We start from the raw sequence: 27,986 nt of genomic DNA, 5'->3' as shown, positions 1-27,986 counted from the left end.
CACAATATTGTATTTTTAAATATTGCGATATGCCTGTGTAACGGATGTGAAATGGCTAGCTAGTTAGCGGGTACGCGCTACTAGCGTTTCAATCAGTTACGTCACTTGCTCTGAAACCTAGAAGTACCTAGAACTTGCTCTGTAAGAGCCGCGGCCTTTGTGGAGCGATGGGTAACGACGCTTCGTGGGTGTCAGTTGTTAATGTGTGCAGAGGGTCCCTGGTTCGCGCCCGAGGTCGGGGCCAGGGGACGTGCTAAATTTATACTGTTACACCTGGCTGGGCCTCTTTCGTTGACATTCGCAATTCAACAATCATCTATTCGGTATTTGCCGTGCACGCTTCCCAAATTGAGGACCCTTCCGGCTATGCGATTTAAACAATCCACAGGTTTTTATTATTTTTTAAGAAGCTTTTTGGTGTAGTAATGATTTGATGTATTTTTGTATAGACAGGATTAGTCTAATTAGGCTATATAATTTTGGCAATTAATTCAATTTACTTTAGGATTAACCTTATGGACGCGCTGCATATGGCCAAGAGTCAAGTCTACTTTCGAATGATACTTTTGGACAGCTGGAGCAAGCACACAATTTTTCTTCAGGAAAATGCCCATATTCTTTAGGATTATTTTACTATGGTGAAGAATACAAGAAATTGCATCTATAAAATGCACAATATATTTTTGGATTAAGTGACAGCCATTTACATTTTAAAACTGTAATAGTGCCAAAATAGTAACAGATTATATCAATATTACATTGTGGTTGAATAAATGCATCTGACTGCACCGTGACTGTGCTATATCACAGAAACATGACATCAGATGGTGACATCAATGTTATGTCACCCAGTCTGACATCCACAAGGAACACAACTTTAAACATTTAAAAGGCATGTCTTGATAAAATAACCTCCTGAGTTCATACTTAAGGCCAACAGGCAGACATGTATTGAGTTTCCGGTCTTGGCTGGGTCCTGGTAGGGATACTATGTTAACTCTGTCATACAGTATACAGTAGAGGCCAGGGCAGGGCTCATGTTTCAGCCTGTTTATGTTTCAGCCTGTTTATGTTGGTGTGGTTCAGAGGTAAGAAGGGTCGGATAGACAGCCAGATCTGATACAATGAGCAGCATATGATTACATGTCAGCTGTGTCATGCGCGTTTGACCAGGTTTGACCGAGAGGGAGATGGATTAGGAACGGGAGCCATCCACCAGCTGCCTGAACCTCTCAATACCCGTCTCCTCCAACTCTCTCCTCCTCTATTTCTCTCTCCTCTATTTCTCTCCTCCTCTCTCTCACTCTATTCCTCTCCATCTTTTCCCTGGCCATCTCCTCTACCTACCCCTCCTTTCCCTCTCTTTCTCCTTCTCCCTCTCTTCCTACCTCTCTCCTCTTCCTAACCCTCTTCCTGGTTTAGAGAGAGTTGCATCTTGAATGGCAGCTCTCTAGTGACTCTCTCTAGTGAATCTAGAAGGCTCTATATGCCCACTAAACCAGGGGTTCTCAAACCTTTTGTGGTCAGTAACCCCTTTTGTGATAACAAATTCATCAGGGACCCCCTCATAATTCGAGTGAGATAAAAATAGCAAGGAGTTTTACTATGACTTCGGTAGTGCATGGCCGGATAATCCAAGTCTCGGGCCGTGGGAAGAAACATTTTAAAGACCCACCTCTTGGCATCGGAGACCAAAAAGTTGCAGTTTTCAAGCTAATTTCTTGCAGTTTTAGACATTTTGTCATGGAACAGAGAGATGTTTTGTTGTTACAGCATCTAAGCTAATATCCTGCAATTCTACACATTTTGCCATGAGGCAGAGAGAAAACGTAGCAATTTTAAAGCGTAAAGCTAGAGTCCTTAATTGAAACAATAACAAAGTGGGCATTCCGCCTCTGTTTTAGTAAAAAGCTGAGAGATGGGCCAGGAGAAATGTAACCACTCTCAAATTCATAGACAGAGCTATGGATGCAAGGACTGACCATCCATGATATCAAAATGATAGTTTTACTAATGTTCTGAGGCTATACAGTGTTTGTTTACATTTACAAGCTATTTTGTGTTCTGATGGGCTAAGACAGTTGAACTAAACTCATGAGGCATTTACAAGTTATATTCTTCAAGACTCAATGGGTATATCATGGTATTCCATACCAAAAATGAATGTAGCAACTAAAGATTCTAGTTTTAAAGTACAGTGCATTTAGGTAAAAACATTTTTTTTGCAGAATACAAGAACATAATACATATAGTATTAAGTTGAAAACATTTTAATTGGTGGGGCACTGTGGATACCAAAATCCCTGTGAGCCTCCCAAGCCCATGTGACCCAGGGTTAAGAGCACAAGTTGTAGATGAATTATGTTACATTTTATTTTATTGTATTGTAGTACACCTTCTGAACTTATTCCACGAATCCCTTGGCCCAAATGTAATCTGTGGTTAGAAGTATTTTTTTGTTGTTGTGTGTCTGGCGTCGGACCCCCTGCAGTACTGCGGACCCCATTTTGAGAACCCCTGCCCTAAACAGCAGACACTGCTACCCAATATGCACATACCATTAACAAGTCTTCTATCTGTAGACTTGTTCTGGTGTCTGTGTGTGTGTGTGTGTGTGTCTGTCTGTGTGTTAAACAACACCACACCACCACGTCCCAGGTCTAATCTGTGTTCAGTATATAGTGACAGTAGTAGCCCAGTGTTGTTCATACAGAGTGGGTACAGCAGCTTGGCAGTGTGACACAGAGAGGTGCCATCCAGGGTTCCGTCTCTATCTAGTGTTCAGCAGGGTGATAGTCATCAGACAAGGCCCAGCCACATTGAGTCACATGCCAATTACATTTGGGATCTAAATAAAAGGCCTGTTTGTGGGAAAGAAAAGGCAGCGTGTTTATCACCTACGCGACACCAAGCCATGCATACGGACGGTAAAAATGATAGCTCTGGTTAATAATTCACGTGACTAATGAATGTTGCAGGGGAAGATGTGGAGACGAAACCAATTCTAATCGCCATATTATGAAGTCAGCCAGGGTTTTAGTTTCTAAGGATACACCCGATTGACATGTGTCATACAAAATGCATGCTGGTCTGTCTGTGTGAGGTAGCGTTTCAGGGTCCTCAGGTCCGGTTGGACCTGTCATGTGTGGGTGCATTGGGAGAGTATAGGACAAGATGACACTGAATGTACATCTGGTGTTTTGAGCAGGCGGTGCAGATTAAAAGAGAATGTTGAGCTAAAAGCTTCCTTCCAAATGACCCCCTTTTCTTTATTTGGCACCCTTTTCCCACAGGGCACTAGTCAAAAGTAGTGCACTGTGTAGGGAATAGGGTGCCATTTGGGACGCATACAAAGACTTTTGAAGGGTGCCGTTGTTTCAGTAAACCACATGGAGGCCTACACAATAGTCTGATTCCTCTGCGCTGTCTAAGGGCACTGTTAGCCCGATGGTTGGATGGATGCTGTAGTGTCGGCTACCCAGTCATGATGTTGTTGCTGTGTGAAACAGATTTGATGTGTTCTTTCCACTGAAGTGTGGGCATTGACATTTGGAGGGCTGTATTAGCTTACGTCTCGGGACCCGCCCTGAAATAGAAACACAGGTACAAATGATTCATTAAACGCCGGGAACCTGAGTAAGTGGAATTAAGTTAGGCTCTTAAACTTGTGATGCAAACTCTATACCTTCCTACCTGGCCCGCCTTGTTTCAGTAAAGATGGGTGCAGCTCTATGTGAATGGAGAACTATAGTGACAGTACAACAATATGCAATGCAGAACATACAAACATTTCTCTGACAGTTGTGTGTAACAAACTGTAGGTTATTTGGTTGACAAAACCTTTTGGTTACACTTTCTATAAGTGTATATAATCAAGGCCATTATAAAGCATGTTCCTCATAGAAAGTGTTCCCTACATTTCTCTTAGAAAGGAATCAGAGCTGCATACGTCGCTTTGCTGTCTACCAACACTAATGGACTTCACACAACATCCTGCAGTTAGCTACAGCACAAAGACATCTGAAATGACTTCCTATCCCCTGAAGTGCATTGTTATACTCTGGCGAAAGTAGTGCACTTTAACGGAACTAGGGACTAGGGAGCCATTTAGGACAAAGTTTCTGTTCTGAACTGATCTTTTCCTAACTGTGCTCCTCTCTTGCTTCCTTCCATGTAGGAAGTTGCACCAGCAGTTTGAGAGCTACAAGGACCAGGTGAAGAAGATGGGGGACGATACGACCCCGCAGACGGGAACGACAGGAGAACCCCAGAAGAACCCCAATGACTCTCCTACCTGCGGGATTTGCCACAAAACCAAATTCGCTGACGGCTGCGGCCACCTCTGTTCATATTGCCAAACGAAATTCTGTGCTCGGTGCGGAGGACGTGTGTCTCTGCGGTCAAATAAGGTGAGGAGGTTGAGCTTAGCTACCTCTGTTTGTCTGTGTCTATAAACGCACGCACGCACGCACGCACGCACGCACGCACGCACGCACACACACACACACACACACACACACACACACACACACACACACACACACACACACACACACACACACACACACACACACACACGCATACCTGGACATTTTTTTGTAGTGATTGTCCTCTTGTAAGATTACAGTGAGAAGGTGGAAGTAATTTGTCGATACAATTCGTTTTATGCAGTCACATGCAGGCCAGTCCAGTCCAGCTGTCGTGAGAGAGTGGTTTTTTGCTGCTACTCTCTCTCTTGGGTCCCAAAAATAGCCTGACTAGTACATCCATTTCTGTCTCAAATCAAATCCTCCACTGGGTTATGAAACATTAGTGTGAAATCAGAAACTGGGCCTCAAGCCAGATACAGACAGTGGTGCAGCTCACAACACATCCCTACTGACGATCTATACCATATACCAACTCCTACCAATGTTTCTCCCATTCATATTCTCTGCATGACTGTGAATGTGGTGAGGGATGATTCTAGATGCAGTGATTTCTTCAGGTCTTGTTTTTAGCTTGGCGTCAGGTAGCCTAGTGGTTAAAAGTGTTGGGCAGGGCCTCCCGAGTGGCGCAGTGGTCTAAGGCACTATATCGCAGTGCTAGCTGTGCCAGCTGTGCCACTAGAGATTCTGGGTTCGAGCCCAGGCTCTGTTGCAGCCGGCCGCGACCCGGAGGCCCATGGGGCGGCGCACAATTGGCCCAGCGTCATCCGGATTAGGGAGGGTTTGGCCGGCAGGGATATCCTTGTCTCATCGCGCACTGGCGACTCCTGTGGCGGGCTGGGCGCAGTGCACGCTGACACGGTAGCCAGATGTACGGTGTTTCCTCCGACACATTGGTGCGGCTGGCTTCCGGGTTGGATGGGCATTGTGTCAAGAAGCAGTGCGGCTTGGTTGGGTTGTGTTTCAGAGGACGCATGGCTCTCGACCTTCGCCTCTCCCGAGTCCGTACGGGAGTTGCAGCGATGAGACAAGACTAACTACTACCAATTGGATACCATGAAATTGGGGAGAAAAAAGTGGTGAAAAAAAATAAATAAAAAAAATACAAATGTGTTGGGCCAGTAGTCGAAAGGCTGCTGGTTTAAATCCCAGAGTCGATGTGCCCTTGAGCAAGGCACTTAACCGCAGTTGCTCTGGATAAGAGGGTCTTCTAAATATGTCAAATGTAAATCTCTTTCTTTACCACTGGGGGGAGCTTCTCCCCTGGCGTCTCACGACAGCCCTAAATCTCATGGCTGCTGTGTATTACCATGCTGCTCCACTGTCTAACTAACTAACCTTGTTGTGAAATCCTCCTACAGAGTAAGCCTTTACATATTATTATGTGACTGAGTGTTTATGCTTGGTGCCGTCCAATACCCTCACTGTCGGAATGCGATGTGTCAAAGTGTACTAATGTCACTCACAATCTTTCTCCCCGTTCCTTTCCTCCTCTCTCTCTCTCTTTGTCCCTGTCTTCCACTCCCTCTATCTCTGCCTGCTGCATTCCTGCTCTCATGGAATTGCAACAGGAGGACAAAGTGGTTAGCAAATCCTTTTCCAACCTTTTGCGCATCTCGACTAAGAAAAGTCTAAATAGAAGCATCACTCCTTCGCCCCCATAAGATGCTTCGCAGACTGTAATATACACATACAGTACCCTGAATACATGATTTTTGACCAATCACATCTGTGAGTCAATCATATCATGTTGAAGGCCAGACCAAAATGGAACATATAATGTATATGTCAGAAAATATGTTTCGGTATCTTTGTTCCATTTTCAATGCAAAGTTTGTAACACATCCCTGTCAAAGTTTCCCCTTAACAGCTATGACTGAGCTGAGAGTCCAGCTCCACTGGACCTTCCGTCTGTTGGCTGCCAAGGCTGCCTGTCTGTCTTTGTTGTTGACGGATTATGGGTGGAGGATGGGTTTCCTCCAGAGTTGTAGCCTACAGATGGTGTTGAGTAGTGGCTCGGGGCTGGCAGGAGGCAGCAGCAGCAGTAGGGTTGGGACAGTGTGATGAGTAGCGGGAGTGTTGGCAGATCTGCCCTGGGATCAGATCAAAGGATAGGAGGATAGGCCCACTGCTGCCCTGCCCACTGTTAGCCTGGTATTGTAGCTATCTGTCTTCTTGGCCATGAAAATACATTGGTTGCATCCCAAATGGCACATGCAGCTAAAGTATTTGAAAGGAAAACAGTTGTTATTACTGGTCTGGAGGTGGAGGAGGTACAGTAGAGGAATGGAGATGGAGATGGTGGGGGAGGAGGTGGAGGAGGTACAGTAGAGGAATGGAGATGGAGATGGTGGGGGTGGAGGTGGAGGAGGTACAGTAGAGGAATGGAGATGGAGATGGTGGGGGTGGAGGTGGAGGAGGTACAGTAGAGGAATGGAGATGGAGATGGTGGGGGTGGAGGTGGAGGAGGTACAGTAGAGGAATGGAGATGGAGGTGGAGGAGGTACAGTAGAGGAATGGAGATGGAGATGGTGGAGGTGGAGGAGGTACAGTAAAGGAATGGAGATGGAGATGGTGGGGGTGGAGGTGGAGGAGGTACAGTAGAGGAATGGAGATGGAGATGGTGGGGGTGGAGGTGGAGGAGGTACAGTAGAGGAATGGAGATGGAGATGGTGGGGGTGGAGATGGAGGAGGTACAGTAGAGGAATGGAGATGGAGATGGTGGGGGTGGAGGTGGAGGAGGTACAGTAGAGGAATGGAGATGGAGATGGTGGGGGTGGAGGTGGAGGAGGTACAGTAGAGGAATGGAGATGGAGATGGTGGGGGTGGAGGTGGAGGAGGTACAGTAGAGGAATGGAGATGGAGATGGTGGGGGTGGAGGTGGAGGAGGTACAGTAGAGGAATGGAGATGGAGATGGTGGGGGTGGAGGAGGTACAGTAGAGGAATGGAGATGGAGATGGTGGGGGTGGAGGAGGTACAGTAGAGGAATGGAGATGGAGATGGTGGAGGTGGAGGAGGTACAGTAGAGGAATGGAGATGGAGATGGTGGGGGTGGAGGAGGTACAGTAGAGGAATGGAGATGGAGATGGTGGGGGTGGAGGTGGAGGAGGTACAGTAGAGGGATGGAGATGGAGATGGTGGGGGTGGAGGAGGTACAGTAGAGGGATGGAGATGGAGATGGATGGATGGTGGGGGTGGAGGTGGAGGTGTACAGTAGAGGAATGGAGATGGAGATGGTGGGGGTGGAGGAGGTACAGTAGAGGAATGGAGATGGAGATGGTGGGGGTGGAGGTGGAGGAGGTACAGTAGAGGAATGGAGATGGTGGAGGTGGAGGTGGAGGTGTACATACGTTCAGTAAATGTGCTGCTGTCTCAGCCAGAGGGACATTGTTTACACAGACACTGCCTCCCCTGTATCTAATTGCAGGGCTCCAAGCCCTCACGGAGCCCTCAGGGCCAGCTGATCCAGGGGTTTGGTTCCCAGACAGGGCTGGGTGACCAGATAGTTTTTCAACCCAAGGAGGGTGATGTCACTGGGGGCCCGACTGCTTGGCCTCTGAGGGCAGGGCCCATGGACCTAAAGGATGTCTCAAATGGCACCCTGTTCCCTATATAGTGAACTACTTTTGACCAGAGCCCAACACATGTTGGACACAGTAAAGCCCTTTCATGTTTACACACACACGCCGCGTGCACACAGACACACACAGAACACTTTTCAGAGTCTCATAATAAGAATAGATGTTATGTTATTGCAAGTTCATTAACTAAGACTATATAGCTCAGTTGGGGATGTTTTGGTCAGCCCAACCACCTGCAGTAGTTTGTCACGTCTGAAAGCTTGTGTGTCAGTCAAAGAGGTGCTTGTGGTGGTGGTGAAATCTGTTCTTTTTCCATCAGTATTCTCTTTCCTTCCCACAACCAGTGGCAGCCGTGATGAGAGATCTCTTGTTCTGTGAAACGGCATCAATATTTACACGCCTCAGTGTCTGGGGCCTCTAACAGAGCTGTTGGACACTGGAATACGATAGGACAGACTTGCTGCTGAGAGTTTCACAGAGAGGCAGGAGAAGAAGCAGGAGGGAAGGTTTGAGATGGATTTGAGCTACATTAGACTGAGCCCCGGGATGATTTATTTTCTTATTTAGTCTAGTATAGCCTATCAGACTCATGGTTATGACAATAAAATATGATATTTTGTTATATATCTTTGCTTGATATTAGCCTACAGTAAAGAGGTGAATGACATCCAGTCTGATAAGACAGTACTGAGGGCCTTTATGTGTAACCACAGGTCAGTGGCTCTGCTCAGCTGCTACACAGTAGACAAAACTTACACCAGGAAGGATTTTGGAGATATAGATGGATCCTTTGAAAGACATACTGTGCACTATGTACAGTTTTTTAACCCCCAGAATCCTTCTCCCTCCCCAGTCCTTATAGTAGGACTGTTCAACATTTCAATTCCTCTGATGTTGCTAAAAAATGCCTCAGGAATCAACAGTCTCCTGAGACCAAGTCATTCGTGATTAAAGGGACTTTTGAGGACATCACATGTGCTGTGGTGCTCTTGGCTCGCAGCTTTCATTCACTCTGCTGCAAACGAACAGAACTCACACTTATTTAATCTTTCTGGACTCATCAAAGTAAAAATAGCCTAATATTCCAGTGAATTTAGAAGAACACGTTGTTGTGGCGCATCAGAATTAGCTTGGTGAGTTCCTGAGCGTCACGGGCGTGTAACCGCACACATTGAATTCTTTGAGCACAGTTGGGCCGCCCAGCACCACGGGGGGACGCGCTGCATGTATAATGAGCTCGAATAAACCTCGGTAGCGGGAGACTCACACCCGCATCTATTAGTAATGAAGACTTAACTAGTAGGCCTAATACAGCGGCGGTAAAAACATGATTGCACGCTTTCTTGCTCACTCGTGCACATCTTTCCTCCCACGAAGCTGCTTCTATATGCTTATTTTTTGTGTGCCGCGTTTCAAATTGGAATCATTTACTGCATTTATGAAGGGGCTGTATCGTTTTCTATTTGACATCGTGGCAGACACGTATTTTGTTATTTTCTGTAAATAATCTGTTTAGAAAATAATTATGGTTGGAACATAAGACTGTCTGACTGGGTGGTATTATTTGCAGCCTGGACAAATCACATACATTATTAGCATCGCGTAACCTTCACGCGGGCTACATTGAGCAGAGCTAGCTGCCTGCCTGTTGTCCGACTAGGTACTGTCCGCGGTGCTGAACGGTGTTGAAGGTCGGCGCCTCAGTCTGTCTCCTCCTGATTTTACTGCACACTGCCCCGTAACATTTCCACCAAATTAGGATTACATACGTTGTTTTTCCTGCACGGACACGATGCTTCCCGTCATTACCATGGGTAAGCTAAATGTAAAATGGATTGTCTTGGCTGCAAGTCATTCAATACGCTGGGCTCACAATCAGCCGTTTGGATACTGCATTTACAATGCACATGTAGGCTATAGACTGTTGTGCACTGTTTTCATAAGTAGTCAGAGTATTTTAATGTAGATGATAATATGACCAATGATGAATGAATTATAGGCTATTATGAATGCCTACATGTTATAAACACCTTGTTATTGTCTGGTTGTCTGAACACGTTTATATGGATTTTTTTCGGCTATGTAGTGCTCATTTTCGTTGAAAGTTCTCATTATATCATGTTCTCTGAAATTCTGAATATATATGGTATTTTCTAAAATGTATGTGAAACAGTGAACAGCGCTTTGATAAGCCGACTTTGCATGCCAAATGCTTAAGTAAGACCAAAAATAGACTTTGGCTTTGTAAATAATGTCACAGGGTTTTGGGGGGTCTGTGAAAGACATCTGCCATCTCTCTGTGTGTATCCAGTCTCTCCATTTCTCAAGCCGCTCTCATCTTTCTCTCTCAAGTCTTTCTGAACTTCGGTAAAAATAAAGGGGCATACATTTATGCATCAAGTCTATTACTATTACCGCGCGCCCGGCACACTAAATTTAGAACCTCATTAAAATGTAATGCACCACGTGCCAGACAGTGTTTGAGCATGTGAGAGTCGGCTCTTCTTTCACCTCTATTTAGGCTACACGGTTTCATGAAAAATACTTTAAGAAATGTTTCCCTCTGTCTTTTTGAGATCTTTACACACACATATTTAGAAGAATGTGGTATATTTCATCTTAGAAAGGTTATATATCGTTTATCACACGTTTTTAATAACACACATAAAAACGTGTGTTGCATGGGGGAAAAGGAGTGCGGAATGATTGAATAGGTTCTGTATGTTTCAGACACAGTCGACTCAAGTGCAAACTCAGTTTCAAAGCCAAGATGTTCTCAGACATGTTCCCTTAAACAATGAGTTTTTAATGAGCTCAGTTAAGTTCAGGCCAGGTGAGACTGGGAGGGAAACAGGCAATATGATACCTATGACAGTCTATTCACCATCACATTAATATTTGACCATGACGCACATCTCTTTATAGTATGTGATATTTTTATTCTCTGAATGCTATGAACAAGATACAGTAACATCTGATGGTTGGGAATGCATTTAGTCTGAAGGATATGATACCAAGTATGTGTTTTTGTCTCGGAAAGAACAGTGACTATTTGGACTCAAGTAATGCAACAATGGTTGCAATTCTCTTAATAGTTAAAAATGGTCACCGTGGTATTTTCATTGTCCTATAGGTTCGAAGTTTGATAATATCATGCTCCCCTCAACTGTTTTGGTATGATGCCGTTGTAGTGTAGTCCTGCTTCTTGGCCACAAGAGGGAGCTCATTGACTGAGTGTTGGCTCCGGAACACCTCCCTCCCCTGTTCATTTGACTTTGATGTAGTGTAGCGCCACGGGCCTGACAGCTCAACACAGCTCAGCACAAACTGGGATAGCTGAAGGCTGCTCTCCATCTTAAAGGAGTTTCAGTCAATGCTGTAAATCGTCTTTTAGAAAGTGATGAACATACACTAGATTGGTCATCGAAAGCACCACCACAGCACCACCCTTGAAATTACATTTAACATTTAAGTCATTTAGCAGACGCTCTTATCCAGAGCGACTTACAAATTGGATAGGCTATAGCAGTGTTTTGCTGTAGAGATTTGCAACAAACGAGGTTGTCTGAACGCTAGGCCTGCTCATCTTAGATAGGAGTTATTGATTCAAGTCCAGATGTATTAGATGGAGTAAATAGATGGAATAAAATATGGAGTATAATATCTTTGTATGGGACCAAATGCAAATGCGAAAGATGACAAGGATGTATGAACCCACCTTGAGTTTAAATGAAAAGAACATTAGATAACCAATGACATATCAATCTAAACAGCTTGATGGTACCCATCGTAACCTAATACAATACATCAGTAGCATACAGTACCTCTGCTCCAGTACCCATCGTAACCTAATACAATACATCAGTAGCATACAGTACCTATGCTCCAGTACCCATCGTAACCTAATACAATACATCAGTAGCATACAGTACCTCTGCTCCAGTACACATCGTAACCTAATACAATACATCAGTAGCATACAGTACCTCTGCTCCAGCACACATCGTAACCTAATACAATACATCAGTAGCATACAGTACCTCTGCTCCAGTACCCATCGTAACCTAATACAATACATCAGTAGCATACAGTACCTCTGCTCCAGTACCCATCGTAACCTAATACAATACATCAGTAGCATACAGTACCTATGCTCCAGTAACCATCGTAACCTAATACAATACATCAGTAGCATACAGTACCTCTGCTCCAGTACACATCGTAACCTAATACAATACATCAGTAGCATACAGTACCTCTGCTCCAGCACACATCGTAACCTAATACAATACATCAGTAGCATACAGTACCTCTGCTCCAGTACCCATCGTAACCTAATACAATACATCAGTAGCATACAGTACCTCTGCTCCAGTACACATCGTAACCTAATACAATACATCAGTAGCATACAGTACCTCTGCTCCAGTACCCATCGTAACCTAATACAATACATCAGTAGCATACAGTACCTCTGCTCCAGTACACATCGTAACCTAATACAATACATCAGTAGCATACAGTACCTATGCTCCAGCACACATCAGTAACCGCTGGTTTGAATCGCCAAACTGGTAAGATGGAAAAATCTGCAGTTCTGCTCTTGAGCAAAACTGAAGAGCACAACTGCTCCCCGGACGTCAAATAAGGCAGCCTCTCCACACCTCTCTGTTTTAGAGGACACATTTCGGTTGAAGGCATGCAGTTGTGCAACTGACTAGGTATCTCGCTGAGTAAAGATTTTTACACTATTTTAGCTGAACAGCGTACCACTTCAAATCAAAATCTTTTTTTATTGGTCACATACTCATGGTTAACAGATGTTAATGCGAGTGTAGCGAAATGCTTGTGCTTCTAGTTCCAACAGTGCAGTAATATCTATCAAGTAATCTAACAATTCCCCAACAACTACCTAATACACACAAATCTAAAGGGGTGAATGAGAATATGTACATATAAGTATATGGATGAGCGATGGCCCAGCGGCATAGGCAAGGTGCAGTAGATGGTATAAAATACAGTATATACATGTGATATGAGTAATGTAAGATAGGTAAACAATTTAAAGTGGCATTATTTAAATTGGCATTGTTTATAGTGACTAGTGATCCATTTTTAAAGTGTCCAGTGATTGGGTCTCAATATCGTATATACTGGTGATATGAGTAATGTAATATATGTAGACATTATTAATGTGACATTATTTAGAGTGGCATTATTTAAAGTGACTAGTGATCTTTATTAAAGTGTCCAGTGATTGGGTCTCAATGTAGGCAGCAGCCTCTCTGAGTTAGTGGTGGCTGTTTAACAGTCTGATGGCCTTGAGATAGAAGCTGTTTCTCAATCTCTTGGTCCCAGCTTTGATGCACCTGTACTGACCTCGCCTTCTGGATGATAGCGGTGTGAACAGGCAGTTGCTCGGGTGGTTGTTGTCCTTGATGATCTTTTTGGCCTTCCTGTGACATTGGGTGCTGTAGGTGTCCTGGAGGGCAGGTAGTTTGCCCCCGGTGATGCAACCGTTGTGCAAACCACACCACCCGTTGTGCAGACCACACCACCCTCTGGAAAGCCTTGCGGTTGAGGGCGGTGCAGTTGCCGTACCAGGCTGTGATACAGACCAACAGGATGCTCTCGATTGTGCATCTGTAAAAGTTTATCAGGGTTTTGGGTGACAAGCCACATTTCTTCAGCCTCCTGAGGTTGAAGAGGCGCTGTTGCACCTTCTTCAACACAATGTCTGTGTGGGTGAACCATTTCAGTTTGTCTGTGATGTGTACACCCAGGGACTTAAAACTTTCCACCTTCTCCACTGCTGTCCCTTCGATGTGGATAGAGGGGTGCTCCCTCTGCTGTTTCCTGAAGTCCAACATCATCTCCTTTGTTTTGTTGACGTTGAGTGAGAGGTTGTTTTCCTGACACCACACTCCTAGTGCCCTCACCTCCTCCCTGTAGACTGTCTCGTCGTTGTTGGTGATCAAGCCCACTACTGTTGTTGTCGTCTGCAAACTTGATGATTGAGTTGGAGGCGTGCATGGCCATGCAGTCGTGGCTGAACAGGGAGTACAGGAGAGGGCTGAGCACACACCCTTCTTACATAGGTATTATTTTTGTCCAGATGGGATAGGGCAGTGTGCAGTGCAATGGCGATTGTGTCATCTGTGGACCTATTGGGGCGCTATGCAAACTGAAGTGGGTCTAGGGTGGCCGGTAAGGTGGCGGTGATATGATCCTTGACTAGCCTCTCAAAGCACTTCATGATGACAGAAGTGAGTGCTACGTGGTAGTAGCCATTTAGTTCAGTTATCTTTGCATTCTTGGGTACAGGAACAATGGTAGTCATCTTGAAGCATGTGGGGACAACAGACTGGGATAGGGAGCGATTAAATGTGTCTGTACACACAACAGCCAGCTGGTCTGCACATGCTCTGAGGACGTGGCTAGGAATGCCGTCTGGGCCAGCAGCCTTGCGAGGGGTAACATGTTTAACTTCCCTTAAAACCCCATACCATTTCATTACTTTCCCGGGACAAACCGGGAACTAGACAAAACCTTCAGGGGACCATGACACAACATCCAAAGAACTTCCTAAAAACGTCCTTGGGGACGTTCTCTGGACAAACCGCGAACTAGCCAAAACCTCCAGGGGACCATGACACAACGTCCCAAGAACATTCAGGGGACATTTAGGAGACCATGACGCAATGTCCCAAGAACGTTGTAAAAAGGTCCCCCAGAGAACATTCCCTTGGGACCATCACGCAGCATCCTAAGGACTAGTAAAATGAAAGTCCTGAGAACGTCCTAAAAAGGTACTGACATGGTCGTCAGTGATGTCCTGGGAACATACAGGGAACTAGACATCGGTCCCCCAGAGAACATTCCCTTGGGACTATCATGCAACGTTCTTAGAATGTTCTCAGAACGTCAGTGGGATAACGTCGCGCCAAAACCCTTAAGGGACCTAATGGGAACGTCGCCCAAATGTCCTCAGGACGTCCCTTGTTTGCTGGGACATTTAGTGGGCTACATATGCCATTTCTATTCCTCCCCTATGTTTGGAGCACTATGTTTTTTAATGTTCTATATTTGGGTGCAGGTTCAATGACTATGAAATGTGCAAACACAGGGAGAAATGGCCCAGCCTGGGGGGGGCTGTCCCTTCCTCTCCCCTTACTCCCCCACACCCGTCCCCCTGACTGCACTCAGCCGTGAAGAGTTAGGCAGTGGGGAAGGAGGGAGGAGGGGCTGCAGTCTGGCTGCAGTGAACACACCTCTGGCAATCAGTACAGCTGCTTGACCTGTGTGTGTGTGTGTGTGTGTGTGTGTGTGTGTGTGTGTGTGTGTGTGTGTGTGTGTGTGTGTGTGTGTGTGTGTGTGTGTGTGTGTGTGTGTGTGTGTGTGTGTGTGTGTGTGTGTGTGTGTATTTGTGTGTGTGTGTGTGTATTTGTATGTGTGTTTGGTTAGATGACTATTACAGATGCTAACAGTAGTCTGTCAGAGTGGGCCAAACTGACGCTCTCTGCTGCATCACTGGACGGACTGTTAGAGCGCACATGCTGTGTGAGCGTGTGTGTGTGCTGACACCACTTCTATATGACTGACGAGTATGGCTTCGACCTAAAACCTTATCATTGAATCATCTCTACTGTGATCAACCACTGCTTATATTTTTCACCATGTTCACTTTTTAGTGCATTAGTCATCCAGGTTATGTTTGGGTGCAGACCAGATGCTACACCATATAGTCCTGTATAGGAACGCTGTGTGAGGCGGAGCTAGGCTTAGCATGCCCTGCTCAGTATTCATTTGGCCTGTGTGTGTATGTCTTCCTGGTCTGTTTTGGAATACTCATGTACTATTAGGTATGTGCTGATGAGATAGAAGAGCCCACTGCATGTACAGTCTGAAGCTCAGAATGTGGTTCATTATTACTGGCAGATTGGAGAACTGACTCTATGTAAATTGCACTTGTGAACAGTAGATAAGTAGGTCACGTCGTGCCATGCTGGCTGATGTACAAGGCTCTCTCTATCTGGGAAAGAACTGGGCTATGTTAAAAAACTTCTTAGGGATGAGGATGTGCAAGTAGAAATACTGGTGTGCAAAAGAGCAGGAAAAAAATATATAAATATGGGGTTGAGGTAGGCAGTTGGTTGGATGGGCTATTTACAGATGGTTGCATTTCAAAGATGGTGGTAGAAAAAAAAACGGTTGTTTTTTTTCTTTGTATTTTCCTCTACCGGATCTATTGTGTTATATTCTCCTACATTCAATTCACATTTCCACAAACTTCAAAGTGTTTCCCTTCAAATGGTACCAAGAATATGCATATCCTTGCTTCAGGGCCTGAGCTACAGGCAGTTAGATTTGGGTATGTCATTTTAGGCAGAAATTGAAAAAAAGGGCTCTATCCCTAAGAAGTTTTAAGCAGAGAGGGAGATTGGAGTAATGAACAGGAAGTGGGACCTAGTGTGGAGGTAGTGTTGCAGCGTGTGCATGCGCATGCTTGTGACTGGTATGGAGGTTGTGTTTGTGTGTGTGCATGCGTGCTTGAGAAGTATGGAGGTAGAGTGTAGCCCCCGCCCCGGTGGTTCAGACATCTGATTGTCTGGGGTGGTAAGGAGACAACCTCTCATTGGTCATGCCATGGCCTTCCGAATATAGATATATATTTTTTAATGTAACCTTTATTTAACTAGGCATATGACCCCCAGCCAGTTAGCCAGCCAGTTAGCCAACCAGTTAGCCAGCCAGCCACTAAGTCAGTGGAGGGTTGTGTAGTGTGCTGTGTAAGCCCAGCCCAGCCAATAGTAATCACAGTAATGCACTCCAGTACTGAGTCAGCTCAATGCTCTGACTACAGGACCAGGGCCAGAGTCAGGCTATAACTAGCGGCTGGAGGACACTGCTGCTGGGTTGAGTGCCTGCCTGTCTGCCTTCTGTACGTCACTGCTGTCAGTCAGTCTGTCAGTCACTGGCCATCAGCCTACGGGCTGAGTTCCTCACGGACCCTGATGCCCTGCACCATGCTCCCTCAGAGAGAGAGAGAGAGAGAGAGAGAGAGAGAGAGAGAGAGAGAGAGAGAGAGAGAGAGAGAGAGAGGCGCCAGGCAGCTCAGGTGGCTGCCCATTTCTTCCTTTCCACTAGGCATCGCTCCTCCTCCAGACTAGGGAGGGCGGTTGTTAGGGCAGAGTGGATGAGCTGCGTCTGAGGCGGAGTGATCAGGATGCATCCCAAATGGCACCCTATGCTAAATATGGTGCACTACTTTTTGATCAGGGCCCATAGTGCACTACATAGGGAATAGGGTGCCATTTGCGAAGCAGGCCAGGGCTTTGAGGGCGGCTGTGCTGCGTCTGAGGTGGAGTGATCAGGGCTTTTGTCGGCTCCTGGATTTATGAGGCTAATGTGGAGGGAGGGGGCTGCAGACCACAGTTAGTGCTACTTCCTCTGTAGAGCTGCTGAACACAGTCTCTCTCCATCCCTCTGCTATACACACACAGCTGTATTAAACAGTAGGGCTGCAGCTAGCTTCCTATTTAGATTCAGTTACTTACAGTATTGTGCACCACAAAGTTAGTACCACAGAAATAAAATCACCCATCAATGACTCTGTAACCACACACTACCAACCCATTGACTTGAATGGGGATACCCAGTCTAGTGATTTTATTTCTGTGGCTGGTACCCCATATAAGCAAGTGGTGTATGTATGCACATTCTTAGAAAAAAAGGCGCTATCTAGAGCCTTAATGGGTTCTTTGGCTGTCCCCATAGGAGAACCGTTTGAGAACTGTTTTCCACAGAGGGTTCTACATGGAATCAAAAATGGTTCTACATTGAAGCAAAAATGGTTCTCCTGTGGGGACGGCCAAATAACACTATTGGAATCCTTTTTTTCTGAGAATGTAGGGTGATGTAGATCATATGAACTTCAAATTCCTCATCATACTCACAGACTGTCCAGTGAACTCAACATTATGTCCTCAATTAGATATGGTGCTACATACAATCCTAATATTCGCTCCCCCCTAAACACTTGCCCTAAGGCTACTGTATGTGTATGCAATATTATCAAATCATTCATATCCTCATCTGTATATTTACAGTGTTTCCTACAACATCTAGCAGGTCCAAGTATCCTTATTTAATGATACTTGGCACGTCTCCTCTAGGGGTTGATCCATTCCATGACTCCTTTCATTGTAGTTCATTGCTGTCCACCACCACCCCCACCATCCCCACCACTGCAGATATCTAACCCCCTCTCTCCTCTGTGTACAGGTTATGTGGGTATGCAACTTGTGCCGAAAACAACAAGAAATCCTAACCAAGTCGGGAGCGTGGTTCTACAGCAGCGCCGCAGGGCCACGGGGCGGGTCTGAGGGCCACAGGGGTCGACGTCACGAGGAGGCCCCCCAGGAGAAGAAGGCCAAACTGCAGCAGGATCTCCTCTACCAGGGGCCCCCAGGGGACATATCAGCAGATAGAAGCAGACCTCCCGGGCTCCCCAGACAAGGCTCCCTCAACAACGGCTCAGGGCTGAGGCACTCAGGTCCAGGACAGGACATAGACAGGTGAGTCCAGTGTCTGTGTGGAAGGTTGTGTGTGTTAAACACATTTGAACAATTCCCTCAGGGATTTGAGCTGGATATAACATTTTGATCGTTATTGTGGAGGAAAACTGTCTGTTAAAAGTGAAACCTGTTAGGGGAGAGTGGGGTTAGCTGAGCCAAAGGGTTAGTTGAGCCACCCCTTGTTTCTAGGAAACCATACACAAAATGAATAATGTGACCAAATATTTAGTATGAGGTCATCATTTCATGGAGTCTGTGAAGGAAGAAACCACATGGAAAATTGATAAGGAAGTTAGGTAAAAAAAAAACAGATTTTCACAAAGTCAAATGAATTTATTGTGTTATAGGTTTCATGATGCTTGCATCTAAACCAAAGAAGATAGTTTTAAGATGGTTTTATACGTCAGTTGGGGTCTCTATAAGCTTCAATATGAGGTCCTAAACCTAGCATGAAAGTGCAGCCTTCTAACTGTGCGGGCTAATATTGTCAAAATGTTTGCCTTTTTGGGGTAAGTTAAGCCAATGGCCACCATACACCATACAAATTACGATTATATTTAGTCAGTTTTAAGCATAATATACATAGTATTTTTACAATGTGTCATGCCTACAGTATGATCTCAGGAGTGCATTTTCATTGTTACAGAGCAGACATCATCATGTCCTGTGTACACAAATGTAAAACAAGCAGGGGTCCAGTCCCCCCCCCTTAAAGTTATTGAAAGAGCATCCAAGGAAGTGAGATAAAGGAAGAAGTCCATTTGAGCAGCAGCAAGGGATGAACAAATAGACTGAATGACACTGAAGAGGGACATGGACAACAAAAGAAACATGAAAATGTACCTGTACCAGAGGCAATGATGAGTAGCAGAAGCACACAAGGTCTTATCTGATGAAATGGAATCTGAGCTTGCTAAACATATTAAACATCTTGAGGACCAGTTTCATGGGCTTAGTATCCTCAAATGCAGAGAACTTGTCTATGAATTGGCACATCGCAACCACATCCCTGTCCTAGACCAACTGGTCAAGAAATGGAAGGGTATTGAACAGAGGCATCCACAGTTGAAGTCGGAAGTTTACATACACTTAGGTTGGAGTCATTAAAATTCGTTTTTCAACCACTCCACAAATGTCTTGTTAACAAACTATAGTTTTGGCAAGTCAGTTAGGACATCTACTTCATGCATGACACAAGTAATTTTTCCAACAATTGTTTACAGACAGATTATTTCACTTATAATTCACTATATCACAATTCCAGTGGGTCAGAAGTTTACATACACTAAGTTGACTGTGCCTTTAAACAGCTTGGAAAATTCCAGAAAATGATGTCATGGCTTTAGAAGCTTCTGATAGGCTAATTAACATCATTTGAGTCAATTGGAGGTGTACCTGTGGATGTATTTCAAGGCCTACCTTCAAAATCAGTGCCTCTTTATTTGACATCATGGGAAAATCAAAAGAAATCAGACAAAAATTGTAGACCTCCACAAGTCTGGTTAATCCTTTGGAGCAATTTCCAACCGCCTGAAGGTACCACATTCATCTGTACAAACAATAGTACGCAAGTATAAACACCATGGGACCATGCAGCCGTTATAGCACTCAGGAAGGAGATGCGTTCTGTCTCCTAGAGATGAACGTACTTTGGTGCGAAAAGTGCAAATCAATCCCGAAACAACAGCAAAGGACCTTGTGAAGATGCTGGAGGAAACAGGTACAAAAGTATCTATATCCACAGTAAAACATGTCCTATATCGACATAACCTGAAAGGCTGCTCAGCAAGGAAGAAGCCACTGCTCAAAAACCGCAATCAAAAAGCCAGACTACGGTTTGCAACTGCACATGGGGACAAAGATCGTACTTTTTGGTCCTCTGGTCTGATGGAACAAAAATAGAACTGTTTGGCCATAATGACCATTTTATTGTTTGGAGGAGAAAGGGGGAGGCTTACAATCCGAAGAATAACATCCCAACCGTGAAGCAAGGGGGTGGCAGTATCATGTTGTGGGGGTGCTTTGCTGCAGGAGGGACTGGTGCACTTCACAAAATAGATGGCATCATGAGGTAGGAAAATTATGTGGATATATTGAAGCAACATCTCAAGACATCAGCCAGGATGTCACAGCTTGGGTATTCCAAATGGACAATGACCACAAGCATACTTCCAAAGTTGTGGCAAAATGGCTGAAGGACAACAAAGTCAAGGTATTGGAGTGGCCATCACAAAGCCCTGACCGTAATCCCATAGAAAATTTGTGGGCAGAACTGAAAAAGCGTGTGCGAGCAAGGAGGCCTACTAACCTGACTCAGTTACACCAGCTCTGTCAGGAGGAATGGGCCAAAATTCACCAACTTATTGTGGGAAGCTTGTGGAAGGCTACCCGAAACCTTGACCCAAGTTAAACAATTTAAAGGCAATGCTACCTAACACTCAATTTGTATATGTAAACTTCTGACCCACTGGGAATGTTACGAAATAAATAAAAGCAGAAATAAATAATTCTCTCTACTATTATTCTGACATTTCACATTCTTAAAATAAAGTGGTGATCCTAACTGACCTAAGACAGGGACTTTTTACTAGGATTAAATGTCAGGAACTGTGAAAAACTGAGTTTAAATGTATTTGGCTAAGGTGTATGTAAACTTCCGACTTCAACTGTACATTTAAGATATAAAGTATACAGACCCCTTGACTTTATCCAGATTTTGTTACGTTACAGCCTTATTCTAAAATGGATTCAATAAAAGAAGATCATCATCAACCTACACACAAACTAAGCAATCGGGGGAGAAGGGCCCTGGCCAGGGAGGTGACCAAGAACCCAATGGTCACTTTGATAGAACTCCAGAGTTCCTCTGTGGAGATGGGAGAACCTTCCAGAAGGACAACCATCTCTGCAGCACTCAAACAATCAGGTCTTTATGGTAGAGTGGCAAGACGAAAGCCACTCATCAGTAAAAGGCATATGACAGCCCACTTGGAGTTTGCCAAAAGGCACCTAAAAGATTCTCAGACAATGAGAAACAAGATTCTCTGGCCTGAATGCCAACCGTCACGCCTGGAGGAAAGCTGGCACCATCCCTACGATGAATCATGGTGGTGGCAGCATCATGCTGTGGGGATGTTTTCAGCCACAGGGACTGGGAGACTAGTCAGGATTGAGAGAAAGATGAACGGAGCAAAGTACAGAGAGATCCTTGATAACAACCTGCTCCAGAGCGCTCAGGACCTCAGACTGGGACGAAGGTTCACCTTCCAACAAGACAACAACCCTAAACACATAGCCAAGACAACGCAGGAGTGGCTTCGGGACAAGTCTCTGAATGTCCTTGAGTGGCCCAGCCAGAGCCCAGACTTGAACCCGATCGAACATCTCTCTGGAGACCTGAAAATAGCTGTGCAGCGATACTCTCCATCCAACCTGACAGAGCTTGAGAGGATCTGCAGAGAATAATGGGAAAAACTCCACAAATACAGGTGTGCCAAGTTTGTAGCGTCATACCCAAGAAGACTCGAGGCTGTAATCGCTGCTAAAGGTGCTTCAACAAAGCACTGAGTAAATGGTCTGAATAGTTATGTAAATGTGATATTTCCGTTTAAATAAAATTTCTAAAAACCTGTTTTTGCTTTGTCATTATAGGGTATTGTGTGTAGATTAACGAAACAATCAAACATTTTAATCCATTTTATAATAAAGCTGTAACGTATCAAAATGTGGAAAAAGTCAAGGGGTCTGAATACTTTTCGAATGCACTGTATAATATACCATACCCCCATTCCATGAATTCAACTTTGACCTACCAGCACCATCACCCACTGTCACAGGACACTATCACCCACTTACCTCAAGGTGGCTCAATTTAACCTGTCCCTATGCTCAATTGACACCATACCCAGGTTAAGTTGTGCCAAGAGACCACTTTTTTGGACAAGCTGTGTTTTCAAAACTGTTACGTTTACATGAATTCTAATTATTTCCAGGGATACACAACATCCTGAAATACATGTAGATATCTTTGTTAGAAAGAATACTATATTTCCGTTGAGATAGTGGTGCTAAATAAATAAAAAATGGCTAAACTACCCCACTCTTGCCTATAGCAAGCTGTGTCCTGTGGTTGGTTAAGTTGAACGCCTCTGGAGTTGTATTGGAGGGAGTGAGGGTCCGGGGCCTGGGAAAAGTGTAGGGTAAAATACAAATCATAAAAGCTATGGCTCCTGGCAAATGACTTATTGTTTTGAGAACGGTAAACAGTTTGATCATAATACAGATGTTTATGCATGAGGCCCATGAAGCAGGAAAGACACATGGACACCGCTACCTAAAATAAGTTCAGCATTGACACACCCAAACACAGACAAACAAACACACACACACACACACGTAAATATACTAAAATACGCCCACACACAACTACACATAAGCACAATACTGACACACAGACACACATGTACAAGCACACACCCACACACTGACTCCCACACTGAATGACTAGTGTCTTTCATCTTTCCCCTTAAGCCAAACTCAGCTAGAGGGATTCCCTAGCTGGTGAACTGACTGATGGTGACTATAATACTGCATTCACTGTTTCTTCCTCTGAAGCAGCAGAAACCAGACATGCTGAAGAAGCCCTTGGCTGCAACTCATCACAATAACTAGATACACCTTTTGTCCTACTGTTCTCTAGGTATGTTTTAGCCAGGTACAGATAGTACAGGAAGATGTTGGGAAAGATCTTCCTGGCTGTATTATGTCACTGTTGTCACAAGGGAAAGTTGGAGACTGTACTGTTTCTTCCAAAAATGTACGCAAAATAGATCTCAATCGGGATCTACATGTTTAAATAACGAATAAGAAAATAGACCGGCTGTTGGATTACATTTCTATGCTGTGCTTGTGAATCCTTTTTCTCTGTGCCTTGGCTTGCTTGTGTCGTCACAGCTGATTTATTGTAATTCTATTAATGACCACACGGTGTCTCCTTCCTCTCTCCATAGTCCACTGACACAGAGGGAGAGAGAGAGAGAGAGACCCTGCACACATGCATCTCATACAGCAGAAATATGTTCCTCTAGTCCCCTCATTGTGTCATTCTGAGTCTGTACTCTGTAGTCCAGACCTGGGTTCAAATAGTATTTGTTTTCTATCAAATATTTACTTGCGTTCGATTGAGCTTGACTGGTGCAAAGGGAACCAACAGAATAGTCCCAAATATGCAAACCCTGCCCATCTGGAACTCTAGACAGGTTCAATCAAATGCTCATTGTATTTGAAGGAAAACAAAATGCTGTTTGAACCCAGGCAGGTTTGGACGGTATTTCCAACAGTTCCATAACCCAGGGGTCAGTCATGGTGAGCTGCTCTGTGAGGAACAGATGTCCTCTTCCCACTCTCTCTGCTATCCTGCAATTCTGCCTCCCTGCTCTTCGCTGCTCCTACCTGCTCGTCTTTGCTCCTCTCTGCCCCTCCCTGCTCCTTCCTGTCCTCCTCGCTCCTCCCTCCTCCTCTCTGCTCCTCCCTGTCCTCCCTGCCCCTCTCTTTTCCTCTCTGCTTCTCCCTGCTCCACCCTGCTCTTCTCTTCTTCTCTCTGCTCCCATCTCCTCCTCTCTTCTCCTCTCTGCTCCTCCCTACTCCTCTATGCTCCTCTCTTCTCCTCCCTCCTCCTCCTCTATTTTCCTCTCTGCTCCTCCCTCCTCTCTGCTCCTCTCTTTTCCTCCCTCCTCTCTGCTCCTCTCTTTCCCTCCCTCCTCCTCTCTGCTCCTCCCTCCTCCTCTCTTTTCCTCTCTGCTCCTCCCTCCTCTCTGCTCCTCTCTTTTCCTCCCTCCTCCTCTCTGCACCTCCCTGTTTCTCTATGCTCCTCCCTCTCCCTGTTCCTCTATGCCCACTGGAACAGGCCTCCTGATGGGAAGAGAGGGATTGTGGGCCGTATGTCGTGTTATCCGGTGCACTGTGGGCCCAGTGGGTGATTCACTCCACAGAGAGGCTTTCCACACACCACATACTGTACATGCAGCCACACACACACACACACACACACACACACACACACACACACACACACACACACACACACACACACACACACACACACACACACACACACACACACACACACACACACACACACAGTCTTGTACAGCTAACCTTGTGGGGACATACAATTCAGTCCCATTCAAAATCCTATTTTCCCTAACCCCTAACCATAAACCTAACCCTAATCCTAACCCGTACTCTTACCCTAACCCTAACCCTAACCTTAACCCTAACCCTAACCCTAACCCTAACCCTAACCCAAAAACCTAAACTTTATCCTAACCCTAAACCTAAACCTAACCCTAGCTCCTAACCCTAACCCTACAACTAACCCTAGCTCCTAACCTTAATATTTAACTTAATTCTAACCCTAACACTAATTCTAACTTTAACCCTAAACCCCCTAGAAATAGCATTTGACCCTGTGGAGACTAACAAAATGTCCCCAGCTGGTCAACTTTTTGTTCGTTTACTATTCTTGTAGGGACTTCTGGTCCCCACAAGAATAGTTAAACACGTCCACTCACACACACACACACACACACACACACACACACACACACACACACACACACACACACACACACACACACACACACACACACACACACACACACACACACACACACACACACACACACACAGGAGGTGTGTTTCACTCGACCCCATTCCTCCTCCGCCTGTTCCTCTGTCGACCTTGTAAAGGTGTACCTGATGGGCCGCGTCCCCCCTAGTCTAGCACTGGGACAAACAAGCCTTTACCGTATTGTAGCCACTCTGGGGTTAGAGACACAACTCATTAAGCATGTGTCCTCTCCCTTCCATTACGACCTTGTGTTGGGCTCTTTTTACTCCCAGACACACAGTAAGGGAAAGATTAATATTGACAATATTGACAGAGAACAATATTGACAATATTCTGCCCACTTGGCAGTTGACTGTTGGTCACAAATATTAAGAAATGTGATGGGTTTCTGCTTCTGGTGAAAAGTAGTGCACTTCTGGTCAAAAGTAGTGCAGTATAACGGGAATAGGGTGCCATTTAGGACATATTCAAACAGATATTGGAGTAGGACTCTGGGACCTGTCTAGCAGAGTATAATTTATTGAAACTGTTTTACCTTATAAGGTTTTAAAGGAACAATGTGTTGGAACTAACTAGCTGCTATGAAGCAATCTGCATTTTAACAATGAGCATTCTCACTATTTAACAGAATTCAGCAAAATAAACACACGCACACGCACACACGCACACGCACACACACACACACACACACACACACACACACACACACACACACACACACACACACACACACACACACACACACACACACACACACACACACACAGCATCTCACAGCCAACCTAGTTAATTCTGAGGGTGTTGTATTTGATTAGCAGTTAGATCAGGCTGTGGGATGTGAGCTCAGAGCTCACTGTGTTGTTCGGAGACTCTCTCTATATTAATTGGCTTTATGGCTGAGAGGGGGAATGGTAGCAGTGAACGATTCTGGCTTTGGCAGCACTGAGTTCAGAGGCGACACAAAACCGGAAACGGCCTGTCTGAGAACTCAGGGGACAATGGTGATGATGTTTAAAATAGAACTCCCACTGCATAATCACCAAAAACCACTTTCATGAATCTAAAGAATGTGTAAATGAACTCAGAATCTATTCCACTGAAAGAGAAAGAGGACAAACCCAGCTGACAGCCTGTTTATAAGGTGAAATAACTTCAGAAAGGGTCACATTTATCTTGGTCTCGGAGACATCATTGAAATGAACAGACAGATACACAACATCCAGGACGACGAGGTAGTCAGGGTGTGGAGACACTGATGAAACAACAATAATTAGGCTGTGATTAGAATATAATTACCTACTTGTGTTTCTCAAGGTTTCCCATGTTTATCCACCCATTCCCAACCCTGGCTCAGCCTCAACCCTAGCCCCAGCTGAGCCCCAGCCCCAACCTTATACCCCAGCCCAGCCCCAACCCTGGCTCAGCCTCAACCCTAGCCCCAACTGAGCCCCAGCCCCAACCTTATACCCCAGCCCAGCCCCAACCCTGGCTCAGCCTCAACCCTAGCCCCAGCTGAGCCCCAGCCCCAACCTTATACCCCAGCCCAGCCCCAACCCTGGCTCAGCCTCAACCCTAGCCCCAGCTGAGCCCCAGCCCCAACCTTATACCCCAGCCCAGCCCCAACCCTGGCTCAGCCTCAACCCTAGCCCCAGCTGAGCCCCAGCCCCAACCTTATACCCCAGCCCAGCCCCAACCAAATTCAGCACATTAGTATTGTATTAGTTAGCAGGACAAAAGAAACACAGCTAGCCAACATGAGATTAAATCCAGCCCGTTACTTGTTACATTGGTGTCATGAAGTGAGATGTGTGTTTCCCACCCAAGCTAGTGGAGGCACCTGCAGAGATGCATTACGGTGTGCCTGATAGTGCAGCAGCATGGAGGGCGTAGTGAGTCCTCAGTCCTGTTTACCAAGTCACCACTACATCTGGATGTTTTGGGGGTTATGGTTTAAGTGATCTAATATTATATTAAATCCGCCTTTTATTCATCAAATGAACCTCTGTGTAAATGACAGAATAACCATATGCTTAGTGTTTATTCTGATCCTTATATAAACCATTGATCAGAGAGAAGTGCAAACACCTCTAGGCATCTTTAGGCAATAAGGCACAGGGTGTGGTATATGGCCAGGGGGTGTGATATATTTTCAGCACGACACAACATGGAGTGCCTGGACACAGCCCTTAGCCGTGGTATATTGGCCATATATCTCAAACCCCGGAGGTGCCTTATTGCTATTCTAAACTGTTTACCAACGTAATTAGAGCAGTAAAAATAAATGTTTTGTCATACCCATGGTATACGGTCTGCTATACTACGGCTGTCAGCCAATCAGAATTCAGGGCTCGAACCACCCAGTTTATAAAATTGAATATAACTTTCTTATACAGATGCTGTGCATCCATCCATCCATGCTGGCCTTCACTCAATCCTGCCATTTCTGTCTAGCCACTTACTTGTATTCTGTGTTAAATGGCCCTTTGCTTAATGTCTGTAACTCCCATATGAGCTGCTGGAGTTAGTAGACAACCTCCCCTGTCCTCCCACTGAGGATCATCCAGTCTGATTTGTGAGTAAACTCTGTCAGGCCCATTAGATTGGAATCCCTTCGTCCACCTTTTATTTCTCTTCCCTTTCTCAGACTCTCTCCCCATCTCCCCTCTCCCAGAGGAAGTAGAATGCCTTGGCCTCCTCCCTTATTACTTATGAGAGCTGATGGTTGGCAGTCATATATGGCAAAAGCACTGACGACAGCATCTCTGCGCG

The 27,986-nt window shown here is 45.2% G+C and overlaps 1 protein-coding gene across 7 annotated transcripts in view; it reads left to right on the top strand.

The window, feature by feature from the left end:
* LOC139573661 (regulating synaptic membrane exocytosis protein 2-like) overlaps positions 1-27,986 on the top strand; it is a 213,728-nt gene that overhangs the window by 37,800 nt on the left and 147,942 nt on the right. For 6 of the 7 annotated variants that reach the window (XM_071397362.1, XM_071397363.1, XM_071397367.1 and 3 more), the window contains exons 3-5: positions 4,178-4,409; positions 5,999-6,010; positions 18,294-18,586. In XM_071397362.1, the coding sequence (XP_071253463.1) occupies positions 4,178-4,409; positions 5,999-6,010; positions 18,294-18,586 (537 nt within the window). Of the gene's footprint in view, positions 1-4,177; positions 4,410-5,998; positions 6,011-9,265; positions 9,824-18,293; positions 18,587-27,986 lie in introns of those variants that run through there. The other variant, XM_071397366.1, reaches the window with a different exon arrangement.

The sequence above is a fragment of the Salvelinus alpinus genome, chromosome 4, assembly GCF_045679555.1.
Source record: "Salvelinus alpinus chromosome 4, SLU_Salpinus.1, whole genome shotgun sequence".
Taxonomy (NCBI): domain Eukaryota; kingdom Metazoa; phylum Chordata; class Actinopteri; order Salmoniformes; family Salmonidae; genus Salvelinus; species Salvelinus alpinus.
This window is presented reverse-complemented; position numbering and strand designations above follow the sequence as displayed.